General features: G+C 40.8%; 1 protein-coding gene across 3 annotated transcripts in view; it reads left to right on the plus strand.

Annotated features, from left to right (window-relative positions):
- Window positions 1-957: 957 nt before the first annotated feature.
- The window catches only part of acss2.1.L (acyl-CoA synthetase short chain family member 2, gene 1 L homeolog), a 28,418-nt gene continuing 14,410 nt past the window's right edge, over window positions 958-14,965 (plus strand). For 2 of the 3 annotated variants that reach the window (XM_018235215.2, XM_018235216.2), the window contains exons 1-6: window positions 961-1,423; window positions 1,709-1,836; window positions 5,180-5,372; window positions 10,747-10,838; window positions 13,601-13,704; window positions 14,129-14,201. In XM_018235215.2, the coding sequence (XP_018090704.1) occupies window positions 1,386-1,423; window positions 1,709-1,836; window positions 5,180-5,372; window positions 10,747-10,838; window positions 13,601-13,704; window positions 14,129-14,201 (628 nt within the window). In that variant the 5' untranslated portion in view covers window positions 961-1,385. Of the gene's footprint in view, window positions 1,424-1,708; window positions 1,837-5,179; window positions 5,373-10,746; window positions 10,839-13,600; window positions 13,705-14,128; window positions 14,202-14,965 lie in introns of all 3 variants that reach the window. The other variant, XM_018235217.2, reaches the window with a different exon arrangement.

Consider the following 14,965-nt stretch of genomic DNA (forward strand, 5'->3'; position numbering starts at 1 on the left):
GTTGGCAAATTGTTAAAGGGATACTGTCATGGGAAAAAACATTTTTTTTCAAAATGAATCAGTTAATAGTGCTGCTCCAGCAGAATTATGCACTGAAATCCATTTCTCAAAAGAGCAAACAGATTTTTTTACATTCAATTTTGAAATCTGACATGGGGCTAGACATATTGTCAATTTCCCAGCTGCCCCAAGTCATGTGACTTGTGCTTTGATAAACTTCAATCGCTCTTTACTGCTGTACTGCAAGTTAGAGTGATATCCCCCCCTCCCTTTTTCCCCCCAGCAGCCAAACAAAAGAACAATGGAAAGGTAACCAGATAGCAGCTCCCTAACACAAGATAACAGCTGCCTGGTAGATCTAAGAACAACACTCAGTAGTAAAAACCCATGTCCCACTGAAACATATTCAGTTACATTGAGAAGGAAAAACAGCAGCCTGCCAGAAAGCATTTCTCTCCTAAAGTGCAGGCACAAGTCACATGACTGGGGGCAGCTGGGAAATTGACAAAATGTCTAGCCCCATGTCAGATTTCAAAATTGAATATAAAAAAATCTGTTTGCTCTTTTGAGAAATGGATTTCAGTGCAGAATTCTGCTGGAGTAGCACTATTAACTGATGTGTTTTGAAAAAAACTTGTTTTCCGATGACAGGATCCCTTTAAACAAAAACTACATTACCCTAGGTGCATTGGGAGACACCGGCCTGGCACATTAGGGCAAAAAAAAAAACTTTGGCTGTTTTCAAAAGTACAAGCCCAAATCCGTATCTGCTAGTTATTACTTTCAAAACCCGCCCATCATTCTTGCACTTTTGCTCTCCTGTTAATGATTATTGTGCTCATACTCTCCTCCGGACAGCAGGGGGCGCGCCAATGAAGTGGCAGTACCTCTAGAAGCCTCCCCGTGAATCTCTTCCTGTTTGTGTGTGAGATAGTGGCAGCATAGCCACGCCTCTATTGTACAGTCAGCCGTAAGTATAAGGACGTAGCAGAGCACACACCTCTCATAGGCTGCGTGTGACACAACAGGTCTCTGTGCAGAGGACATTGGCTCCTGCAAGAACAGGGGGAGACCTTGCCTTTCATTGCTCTGCTTTTCATTTCTAATCTGACAACAAGCCCTTTTTCCTGCCTCATGGCAAAGTCTCATTGATTTTCCTGCTATTTGTTCAGTTTGGATGGATCCTTTTCTCTCCCCAGCTCCAAACCTCTTGCAACTTTAGCTCACCAGCAAAGTTGACTACTAGATTCTTTTAACCGGCATTTTTTTGTGATCTGGATTTTTTTTAATACTTTTTCTTTTAACTTAATTGCCTTCCTATTCTGCCAGTTTGTACCTGTACAATTACAAAAAAAAACCCAGAAAATCCAGCTAATATTGTGTGCATGTTGCAGTCACGCTTTTCCCAGGATTGCATTAAACTGTGAGTACATATATATATTGTTTTTACATTGTAAGTTGTGTTTATTGTCATCTGGCTAAGGATGATGGGAGTTGTAGTTCTGAAGCAGGAGGGGGAGGCTGCAAAGTTGAAATCTCTGGCTTATTGGTCTGTTTCACTATGTTTCACTCTGATAACTATATAAATGCATCCCTTCCTATAGATAATGCCTTTTGCCTGTGTCTGTCTTTACAATTATAGACACTGAATACTTTCTCCACCTTTTTACAATAATGATTTGGCTTTTTTCCCCCCTTTCGATTGCAGGAGTTCTGTGCCTGGAATGTCTTCTCCTGGGGTATTTCCTCCTGCCCCGGAGGCCTCGGCCGCTGCCCACGTCTCATCCTATGAGAGATACCAGGAGCTGTATGCAAGATCAACACAACATCCAGATGGTACATGATCTATATTTACCTCTTTGTGCAGACAAATATATTATGCATGTTATATATTATGCATATTATGCATGTGCAGACAAATATATATTTTTTTTTTAAAAAATGTTTTATCTGTACAGTGAAGTTATCTTACTGCATGGGTACTCAAATGTTGGGCTGGACTTGAATGAAATACGTATTTGCTGCTCCTGGGTACCCCAGAACTACAGCAGGGTGATTGTTACATCAGTGTTTCTATATATATACCTGTAACCTTTCAAGGTGCTATGGGGCATGTATCTGGAGAGATTCTGGAGATGTTGCCCATGGCAACCAATCAGCATTTAGCTTTAAACAGCAACCTATAAGTTTGAAAACAAAAGCAAAGATCTGATTGGTTGCTATGGGCAATATCTCCAGAAATCTCTCCAAATAATTATCCCCAATGTTCGTAAACATGCCCCTGGGGCAGTAAGGGTGATATTTGCGGTAAGTTCTTATTTGTGCCCTGGAAAACTCTGGAACTATAGCAGGGTGTTACCCCGATATTTCTATATATCTGTAATCTTGTTATGAGCTCAGGGGCCCAGCTTGAAGGCCAGTTAGGGTGAGATTTGGGGTGAGTGCTTATTTGTGCCCTGGCTATCCCTGGGCGTTTGATAGGGTGACTCACCAATATTCCTGTATATCTGTAACCTTATTATAAGCTGAAGCACATTACTGCCAAGCATTCGTCCCATAATAAATGCCCCCCTCTAGAAACATGACGTTTGTAGAATCTAACAGCTCTTATTTTGCAGAGCATAGATCTTCTAACTTTTATGTCATTTTTATAACCACTTTAAATATCCATAATGGTAACATATTATACCTGAAACCAGGATTAACGCTAAAATTGCGTAGTGGTGCCGAGTTGATTTGCGCCCAAGCACTATCTGACTTGGAGTTGCGGTTGGGAGATAGCTGCTGTATTACTTTCAGCCATTACTTTCCCCAGGTGGGAGATATTTTATACACCTTCGTTCAATGTCACACAAGGCACTATCTCTGCCAGCTTATCTACGCCAGGAGAGAAAATGCTGATGCACTTCCTTCTGTCCTAACATCAGGTTGATTAGCTCCACATAAAATTGACCTTCATTTTTCTAAATGTGATAGGGACTTTTAATTGTAAGATCCACAGGGAATTATGTTAATAATAAATAAATAAATGCAGAATATGTTACAGCTAATAATAATGGGGGAGTTCTAATTATTCCGCCAGGCCAAAGGAACAAGTCATTTGCAGTCATGTGTTATTTAGCAGCAGGAAGAATTCATTTTAGTCTCTTTGTAGGTGAAACAAACTCTTTGCATAAACAACATACACGCATAAACAATCTTTGCATAACTTCCTCCTACCTGTTTTATATTAAAAAAAAGTCATAGTGGCCTTAGGTATTAGCAGGCAAGGATGGGCCTGGATTTATCAAACTTTGTGGTGAGATTGACACTTACTAACAGTCATGAAGGCATACACGATGCTGCTATATATATCATAATCATATTTAGCAGCACTTTACATGTACACCATTCCCATCATACCTGCCCCAGTGGAACTAAGTGTCTAAAGTTCCTATCACATTCAAACACAATCGTAGGAGCCAAATAACCTGCCTGTTTGTTTTTGGAGTGTGGGAGGAAATATTTGTAACCAGAAGAAACAACTGTTAGGGCGAAGACACACGTAGTGACCATAGAGAAACACAATTCAATGCCTGCCGCCATGATAGATTGCTGGTTATTTTCGGTATGCCGATTAGTTGCTGCAACTCAAAAGATTCAAAAGTAGCAGCATTGAATCACCACGTGTGTCTTTGCCTTGAACTGTTGGCTACTGTGCTGTCCTACAGGTTCACAAAACAAACTGGTATATAACCATTTTGACCACCAACACTCTGGGCTTAGTTGGGATGCATCACTATGTGGCCTAGATTCATAGGGAGACCTATCAAAAGAGGACCACATTGGCTCATTGACGCCATGCTTCCCCTGCAAGATTAACAAACCTGGTCAATCAATAATTGGGTGATTATTACGCAGACATTGGTCAGGCAGGCCATCGGGATGGGTCCCAAATACAGACCAAAAAAGTTGACAAGCAATTCATCAGCTTGTACATAGCCAGCATTAGAGGTTAGATTTAACATAGTTAAAAAGTTTAATGCATCCATATATTTTGCTTAGCCAATCCATCTTATCTCTTTAACCATGGGGTGCTTTGTCCTGAAAAATGCATTGAAGGGCACTAGAATTATATTAGACCTATGCCTTTTAGATCCCTTCTCACTACTTTATATTTAGGCTAAGCAATGTTGAGCCATATACTTTGAGTATTTCCTTGTTTTTAGTCAAAATAAAGCGAAGGGAGGGATCAACAGTGTTGCTTGTCGATAAACCAGGAAAACAGATATTCTTGGTATGTAAATATACCTTTTGTAAGCAGACTTGACAGGGTGAGGGAAATCTACATATTTTTGTGACTGTCAAAAGAATCAAAAGATAACATTTGCCTTTTGTTTTGAAAACAATGTGTGACAATAAGTGACATTATTAGATAAAACTGAAAAAAATGTATAGTCACTGTTGTAGTTTCCCTTCTTGCCTTCCTTTCTTTTTCAGTGCGACAGATTTTGTTCCTGATTTATGGCTGATATTCAAACTATCTTTATAATAGAGCATTCTGTCACAGTATGACTTTAATACTCCCAGATATATATGGTATACATTGGTGTAACAGTCACCCTGCTATTGTTCCAGGGGTACCCAGGGCACAAATAAGCACTCACCCCAAATCTCACCCTAACTGGCCTTTAGGCTGGGCCCCCTTAGCTCATAACAAGGTTACAGATATATAGAAACACTGGGGTAACGGTCACCCTGCTATAGTTCCAGGGGTACCCAGGGCACAAATAAGCACTCACTCCAAATCTCACCCTAACTAGCCTTTAGGCTGGGCCCCCATAGCTCATAATAAGGGTATAGATATATAGAAATATTGGGGTAACAGTCACTCTGCGATAGTTCCAGGGGTACACAGGGCACAAATAAGCTCTCACCCCAAATCTCACCCTAACTGGTCTTCAAGCTCGGCCCCCTTAGGTTACAGATCTATAGAGACATTGGGGTTACAGGAACCGTTCTATAAAAAAAAAATAATAAGCACCCCAAATCTCAAAATGTGGTAAAATTGACATTCATATGTTCTAAGCAAAAATTGTGCCTCAATCCCAGTGCATATTTGTACCTGTTTTTTACAATGTACCTGCTGTGCTGAGTTATTGAGGAGGGAGAATTGTTATTGTTCTGTTTTCTCATGCAGAATTCTGGGGCGAAATAGCAAATGAATTTCATTGGCGTGTGCCACCGGCTCAGCCCCTGCTTCAGTACAACTTTGATGTCACAAAAGGGAAGATTTTTATTGAATGGATGAAAGGAGGGGTCACCAACATTTGCTACAATGTCCTAGACAGAAACGTCCACAATAAGCTTGGGGACAAGATTGCCTTTTACTGGTAATTATTCCATGTTATAAAACACTTCTATGCACCTTACCAATTCATTGATTTATCATTCAGATCATGGGAGTTGTTCAGGATAGCTGCCATATGGCTTCCATTAATCATTATAGTAAGATGGTGTACTTTATCATGGGCACCGACCCCACATATTCACTAAAATACATTATTCTACAGAGAAAGCTTTATACATTTTTGTGTTTGATCATGAGTGAAGTGCCACTGCATCATAAGCTCAGTGCACCTAGTGTCAAGACAGTTGTTTCCTTTAAATACTGAGCAAATTGCCTAAATGAATGAAAAGGGAAGGGTTTCTTGTAATGTATTCATATGCTGCCTTCTGCCTGGAAGAGCATGTGCCCTTGGAGCAGGCTGTCTGGCTGTCATACAAAGTAGATCAATCTTCCTAATGGCTCCAGCAGTATTTCATTCTTGTGACTAGGTGCATTTGTTAGTTTCAATCAGTAAGGGCCTTGCCCTAAGAGTGACGCAAGACTTTAATTCAATTACTGCAATCCTTCAGCCTCTTTAGGCTAATCAAATTAAACTGCACCTCCAGTATGGTAAATTATAGCTGACCAACCCAAAACTGCATTATATTTGCACAGAGATACGGAATCCTACAGACATAGTTCTGCATCGTATCTGCACATAGACACTGTATCCTACATATATAGCTCTGCATCATATCTATATAGATACAGGCATAGCCCTGCATCATGTCTGCACAGAGACACTGTATCCTGAAGACACAGTCCTGCATCATATCTGCACAGAGACAGTATATGCTACAGACACAGCCCTGGACCATATCTGCATAGAGATACGGTATCCTACAGACATAACCCTGCATCATATCTGCACAAAGACATTGTGTTATATAGGCGCATACCTGTATCATATCTGCATAGAGACATTGTATTCTACAAGCACAGCCGTGACATATCTGCACAGAGACACTATATCCTACAGACATAACCCTGCATCATATCAGCACAGAGACATTCTATCCTATAGGCACAGACCTGCATAATATCTGCACAAAGACACTGTATCCTGTAGGCACAGACGTGTATCATATCTGCACAGAGACACTATATGCTACAGACACAGCCCTGGACCATATCTGCACAGAGATATGGTATCCTACAGACATAACCCTGCATCATATCTGCACAAAGACATTCTATTATAAAGGCATATACCTGTATCATATCTGCACAGAGACATTGTATTCTACAAACACAGCCGTGACATATCTGCACAGAGACACTATATCCTACAGACATAACCCTCCATCAGATCTGCACAGAGACATTGTATCATATAGGCAAAGACCTGCATAATATCTGCACAAAGACATTGTATTCTGTAGGCACAGACCTGCATCATATCTGTACAGAGACACTATATGCTACAGACACAGCCCTGTACCATATCTGCATAGAGATACGGTATCCTACAGACATAACCCTGCATCATATCTGCACAAAGACATTGTGTTATATAGGCGCATACCTGTATCATATCTGCATAGAGACATTGTATTCTACAAGCACAGCCGTGACATATCTGCACAGAGACACTATATCCTACAGACATAACCCTGCATCATATCAGCACAGAGACATTCTATCCTATAGGCACAGACCTGCATAATATCTGCACAAAGACACTGTATCCTGTAGGCACAGACGTGCATCATATCTGCACAGAGACACTATATGCTACAGACACAGCCCTGGACCATATCTGCACAGAGATATGGTATCCTACAGACATAACCCTGCATCATATCTGCACAAAGACATTCTATTATAAAGGCATATACCTGTATCATATCTGCACAGAGACATTGTATTCTACAAGCACAGCCGTGACATATCTGCACAGAGACACTATATCCTACAGACATAACCCTCCATCAGATCTGCACAGAGACATTGTATCATATAGGCAAAGACCTGCATAATATCTGCACAAAGACATTGTATTCTGTAGGCACAGACCTGCATCATATCTGTACAGAGACACTATATGCTACAGACACAGCCCTGTACCATATCTGCATAGAGATACGGTATCCTACAGACATAACCCTGCATCATATCTGCACAAAGACATTGTGTTATATAGGCGCATACCTGTATCATATCTGCATAGAGACATTGTATTCTACAAGCACAGCCGTGACATATCTGCACAGAGACACTATATCCTACAGACATAACCCTGCATCATATCAGCACAGAGACATTCTATCCTATAGGCACAGACCTGCATAATATCTGCACAAAGACACTGTATCCTGTAGGCACAGACGTGCATCATATCTGCACAGAGACACTATATGCTACAGACACAGCCCTGGACCATATCTGCACAGAGATATGGTATCCTACAGACATAACCCTGCATCATATCTGCACAAAGACATTCTATTATAAAGGCATATACCTGTATCATATCTGCACAGAGACATTGTATTCTACAAGCACAGCCGTGACATATCTGCACAGAGACACTATATCCTACAGACATAACCCTCCATCAGATCTGCACAGAGACATTGTATCATATAGGCAAAGACCTGCATAATATCTGCACAAAGACATTGTATTCTGTAGGCACAGACCTGCATCATATCTGTACAGAGACACTATATGCTACAGACACAGCCCTGTACCATATCTGCATAGAGATACGGTATCCTACAGACGTAGCTCGTCGTGATATCTGCACATAGACACTGTATCCTACAGACATAACCCTACATCATATCTTCACAAAGACATTCTATTATATAGGCATATACCTGTATCATATTTGCACAGAGACATTGTATTCTACAAGCACAGCCTTGACATATCTGCACAGAGACACTATATCTTACAGACATAACCCTGCATCATATCCGCACAGAGACATTGTATCCTGTATGCACAGACCTGCATCATATCTGCACAGAGACAACGTATTGTACAAGCACAGCCGCGTCATATCTGCACAGAGACACTGTGCAGACATTATGCAGAGCTATGCCTATAGGATACTGTGTCTCTGTGCAGATATGGCGCAGGCTGTGTTTTTAGCATATAGTGTCTCTGTGCAATTTGCGATTATACCATATTTAAAAAGCCCTTATTGGCAGTGCGAATAAAAATTCACAATTCTGTTTGCGCATTAAATACACCACCCTTATAAAGGTTTATAAATATAATCATGCGCAGGACAAATATTCTCACTGTGCAAATCATTCTGCGCTGCTTGAAGTTTATAAATGAGCCCCATTGTGTCCTGCAAGCATTGCCCTGCTTTAAATCTGCATAGAGATACTGTATTCTGCAAGCACGGCTTATATACGCATGAAGCAAAATTTATGCTTATGTACCTTCCCCTGCCCCTTATGAATAAAGGCAGCACTGTATTCATGGCGCAGAGTACTACACTTGTATATGGCAGTCCAGTACCATATCTGCCACAGAGACCTTGGGGTGAAATTCCGCCACTCTCCATTTCTTTGGGATTTTTAAAGGCATATTTATCAAAGAGTGAACTTTTACTTTTACCCATTGATAAATACTCTCTTAAAAATCCCATAGAAATGAATGGAGAGTTATATTATATATTATATATGCAGAGAGACCCTGTATACTATGTAGAGAAAGCAGTGACTCCACTGATACCCACATCTGGAGCTTTTGAAATCAAAGGCCGGAGGAATCCGTTGCTGGTGTAGGCTTTTAGCCTCCAACGTATTTAACAGGGGGTACAAGAGAGCAAAAAATACACCTCCACGTTATTCACTAGTACTACTTTACAATTAACTTGCGATCTGTAGAGGAATGAAATTGATAGCATCTGTGCATTGTGTGTCATTATAACTAATACAGGCAGCAGAGAATAGTGTATGAAATTGTGTTTGGGAGATAAAACCAGCTGCCAGTTAACAAGGTTTATGGCACTTTAATTGGATCTGCTTACAAGCTCCAGTTTGAGGAATGCCAGTCACACACAGAGGCATTGCCCCTATAACTAACATATGGCAGCTCCTGCCTACTGTGAGTATGTGATAGATAAAGCCATTGATGCACTGGCCTAGAGTGTTGGGTTGACATTTGTGATGCCTCCATCTCTTTTTAATTTGAGGGTGGGGGACGCAAGAAAACAGAATGCTGCTTTCATCAATGTGCATGTGCTTTTAATGCTGGCTCCTCTGAGAGGTGGCATTTAGTAAGCGCCCGTTGACCTTTTTTGCCTGCATGTTCCAAATTCTGTACTCTGGGGGTGTCAAAGGCAGGATTATTTAATTTAATACAGCACAGCAGTGTTCTTAGGCAGGCAGTGTGATTGTGACACTGAGCAGCAAGACAAGGACACAGTGACATTGGTCAGGATCATGCCAGGGGGTGTGACATTTCCATATCCGCTGGGTTACTTGCAGTGTGATAGTTTACTCACAGCATGACCTGCTTAAAATCTTGTGCTGACCATATACCACCTGATAGTGCTGGTGTATGTGGTCACTGCCAGGATGATCCAGATCAGTTATATTCCCTCTGTGTCTTGATGTCATTTCCCTATAGTAGAGTATAGCTTAAAGGAGAATTCAACCCTTAACTAAAAAAAACTCCTCCCCCCAGCCTAGCTGCTATCCCAGGGAAATGCCCCTAACTTTTTACTTACCCCTCAGTGCAGATTCAGGAATCGCAGTTCACGGCAGCCATCTTCCGGGTTCTTCGGTAATCTGAGACCTGCGAATCGGCGCATGCGCAATTGAAACAATTTCCCGGTTTGTGCCGGAAAAAGACACGAAGACCTGGAAGATGGCTGCCGCGAACTGCTTTCCCTGAATCTGCCCCGAGGGGTAAGTAAAAAGTTAGGGGCATTTCCCCGGGTTAGCAGTTAGGCTGGTGGAGAGGAGGGAGGGGGTCTACGTAGGGTAGGTTTTTGTTTAGTTAAGGGTTGAATTCTCCATTAAATATGTGCCCAGAACTTTCATATATATATATATATGGGACCAGGGTCCTATTTTTCCCCTTTAGAAAGTACAGTTTGAGCTTATAGCTTATTGTCTGCCTAGCCCTAGAACTTTCCTTCCATGTATATTTGAGTGTATAAATATGTGTTTGCGCTGCCATATTGTTTCCCTGTGTCAAGTCAGTATGGGTTCACATGAGGATGCCTATTCCCTTATAGATAGTCATACAGTGACCACAGATACAAATGAATGTGTTTTTAGACAATTATCAGATTGTTTTAACTGTGGCAAACAGTTTAGTGGTTACTTTCTATACAAATATGTGTAAGCAATAACATGTACCTCCAATGATGCTTGCTAATGGTGGAAAAACATTGTTCCCTCTTGCAGGGAAGGGAATGAGCCTGGAGATTCCTTGTCCATCACGTATTCTGAACTTTTGAGGAAGGTCTGCCAGTTTGCCAATGTCCTTCGTGGCCAAGGTAAGAAATTGAACATATTTAATGGGCACTTGCCTACTGTCCTTTCTAAGTAGTTTTTTAAGCCTTTCAGAATATGAAGAGAGGTGCATTTTGGGACATAAGGGGTCACATACACAGGTATCTGGCAACTTAGCCACTCTGAGTTTGTATCCTATTCCAGAATGATTGGATCAATTAAGTGACCCAATCAGGCAAAGTATTGGTTGTGATTCATCAGGGCCGCCATCGGTGGGGGAGAAGGGGGGCTGTTGTGCCGGGCCCAACCACGTGGCAAAAGTTATACATTACATAAATTACATATAAAGTTATGTTAAAGCTTACACAATTTATGTAACATCTACAAAAATTGCCCAGAAATGTATGGGCAGATTTATCAAAGGTCGAATTTCTAATTCATGTGAATTTGTTTTTGTCCTCTGCCATTGACTTCTACTGTACATGAACTCGGCAGGTTTTTAGGTCGCGAATAGTTGAACTAGAATTGTTCCCAGTTTCAAGGTTTAATAAATCTCGAAATTCGAATCGAGTTTGGATTATTCCCACTTTAAATTTGTGAGTTTGTGACCAAAAATACAATTAGAAAATGAGATTTCTAGTTTACTCTTCGACCCTTAATAAATCTTCCCCTTAATGTAACTTGCATAAAAGCTGCGAAAGTTACATATCAAGCAGTGGCAATGCAGAAATGGAGCAGCAGGGACAAACTCCACTGACCACCAGTGAATTAAAAAACTTCAGGTAAATTTCATTGACTCTCAATGAACTTAGTGCATTCAATGTTTTAACTGTTTATGTGAACTGCTTATTATAAAATAGGCTCTACTTATTTAATGGGATATATTTATTCAATCATATGAGTGTCTCCTGCATGTAATTTTCAGCAGTGGAGTAACTAGTTATTGGGCCCCACAGCAAGATCATTGGGTCCCCTAGATTTACTCAATTTACGTAATATATGGAAATGTTATGTTACATATGAAAAAAGACTTGCTTTAAAGGTGTTTTTCACCTTCCAAACACTTTTTCAATTCAATTGTTTTAAAATTGTTCCCCAGAAATAAAGACTTTTCAATTACTTTTATTATTTATTTTTTTACCGTTCTTTCAAAATATATAAGTTTACAGTTGTCTCTGGAGTCTGGCAGCTCAGTAATTCAGGCGCAGTTTCTAAACTGTTACTATTTTGCAACATTTAGTTGATACATTTTCAGTAGCATCTGTGGAGTATTAGCAACTATTGTATCAATTCTAACAGCTGCCTGTAATGAAACTCGGATTCTGCTCAGCAGGGGCAAAGATAAGAAATGTATCAATTTAGAACAGTTTACAGGGTCGGCGACCCCCCCCCCGAGCTGCTTTAAAAGATGAAAAATTAAACTTTACACTTCAATATTATAAAAACAGTCACACATAAAAAATAGAAAGTAATTGGAAAAAGTCTCTGTTTCTGGTGGTCTGTATGAATCCAACTGAACTGAACCCCTTGAAGTAAGAAAACACATAAGTAATTTAAATATCATGCAATGACAGGGCAGAGAAGCGTGACAGGGGTAGATAGGTGGGTTTTAGTGATGTGTGGGCCTGCCCGGTACGGGTTCTACGTGTTTGGGCTCACTTCCGCACACATTTTGCGTGTCGTGGGGGGTTTGAGCTTTTTCTTCTGCTTTACCCACCTCTGACCTTACTGCTCCAGCAGCCTTAATTTATAGGCACACTCCTGTCCCACCCTCTTTCCAGGGCCAGATTTACATAGTGGGCACCCCTAGGCCCACTGTAGTTCATTGGGACAGGAGCAATCGGTATTGGTGCACAGGATACTATCGTATTTCCTGCACATCCCCAGTGTTTCTGAATCAATGTGGGTGTCGTTGGGCAGCATGCCACACCCTAAAATCCTGCTGCCCTAGGCCCGGGCCTTGTTGGCCTCTCCACAAATCCGGGCCTGCCTCTTTTATAACGTTGAGTTGGGCGGGTCTATAAATGGCAGTGCCAGCCAGGTTTGGGTCAGGTGCAGTTGGGAGCAGGTGGGTTAGGGTCCAGCGCTGGTCGAATTGGCTAGTGGGTAGATTTAACTTAGATCAAACTCCACTGACCTCCAATGAATTAAAAAGGTCAAGGTAAATCCCACTACCTCCTAATAAATTGAATGGTTTATTAGCATATAATTTCTACTATTTATATGAACTAGTTCTGAACAGGTCCGGACTGAGAATTAAAATAGGCCCTGGCATTTCAGGTACACAGAGGCCCCACCAGCCCACTAAATACTGACTTTCTATGGCACCTTATAGCAGCCCCTCTGGCATTTGCCAGAACCCACAGATTGCCAGTCCAGGCCTGGTTCTGACTAGTTTTTGGGCCCCACAGCAAAATCATTGGGCCTCTAAGCTTTGGGAACAAAACATTTTCCATGAATATATATTGCAACTATTCATCAGACCAGCAGTTGAACGGTATGCTTCCTCTATAGTTACCTGCTGCTTTTCAGTACATTAATTGGTGAATTTATATCATAGTAGTTTTTACTGAAAAAGAATACATCCAACTACTTCAACCTCTTGTCCTAGCAAAATCTACTGAATTATTTGTTTAGCACACAAACAAGGGGGTGGCCAATAATTTTAGTACTGTGTGCTTGTGTTCATGGGGGGGACCCATAGAAATAACCAAAGTTTCTGACGGTGGTCCTGCATCACTCTAACACTGGTAGGGTTGGGAATGGGGGATGTACCCAGTCTGTGTGATATTTTCTGTCTCTGTAGGTATCAAGAAAGGAGACCGTGTCTCCATCTACATGCCCATGGTGATTGAGCTGGTGGTGGCAATGTTGGCTTGTGCCAGAATTGGGGCAATCCACTCCATAGTGGTGAGTTCACACTGCATAAGAAGTTTCCTCACACACCTCAATGGGAAATCATTCCATTTATCAAAAGTTTTTTGTGCACTTGGTGTTCCTTCTTAATGCATGTGTATTTTAAACAGCTATAGAAGCTGCCACATTGCTTGCCTTATATGACGCTTTTCAGTATTAATAGAATAGTCATAATAAGTTATGCACTCTAGATAATTATGTTCAATGAATGCCTATGAAGAATGCCACAGCTGAGATAAGCACTATGGCAGGTCAATTATATATAACCGCCCTGTGCATTTTGCTCAATTACTATGGTGATTGAGCTGGTGTTAGCATTGTTGGCTTGTGCCAGAATTGGGGCAATCCACTCCATAGAAAATGATTTGACATTTCTTTGGGTGACAGGTCCACTTTAATGGACTTCTTTTACTTTCAGTTTGCAGGGTTTTCCTCAGAGTCACTGTGTGAGCGAATCCTAGATTCCCACTGCTCTCTTCTCATCACAGCAGGTAACGGAGCCTCTCCTTTGTTATTAATAATACACAATACTTAAGATACATAATGTTGCTTTTATACACAACCTTCATGCTATTGTTGAACTGCAAATTGCAGACCCCTTCAAACAACCTTTATCTGTCAGGGGATGCTAGGATTCCGCTACATAGGACAAATGCTACAATCCTCATTGTTATTGATTTCAATTTCAAGTTATTTATAGTCTTTTTTTTTTTTTTGTTTTTTGCTTTTTTGCATTTCATTGGCTATCTGGTTGCTTGGGTCCAATTTACCCTAGCAACTAGACAGTGGTTTGAATGAGCGGCTGGACTACGAATAGGAGAGGGATTGAATAAAAAATAGTGACAATGAAATTTATTGCCTCGCAGAGCAATAGTTTATTGGCTGCTGGGATCATTGACCCCAGTTTCAAACCTGGATAGAGGCAAATAATTCAAAAACTATTTTAAAAATAAATACTAGATGAAAAGTTATAAGAGGCCATTCTATATGTTAATTCAAAGGTGATCTACCCCTGTAATACTATTGATCCACTGATTCTTGCTTTTATCTGCTGGTACAGACTGGCTTTAGTTTTTACCTTCCTAAGTAAAATTTGACCACGAGTTTGAATTTATAGGGTGTTGTTGGTAATTGCGATATGATAATTTTATTGGCATAAGAAACAGTGTAATAAAAAAGGAACAGAAAAAATGAATTTGTTTTTCTATTTTACATGCTGTACCCTTATACCCCCCCCCCCCCTTTCCATTTCTTC

The sequence above is a fragment of the Xenopus laevis genome, chromosome 9_10L (genome assembly GCF_017654675.1).
Source record: "Xenopus laevis strain J_2021 chromosome 9_10L, Xenopus_laevis_v10.1, whole genome shotgun sequence".
Classification (NCBI taxonomy): domain Eukaryota; kingdom Metazoa; phylum Chordata; class Amphibia; order Anura; family Pipidae; genus Xenopus; species Xenopus laevis.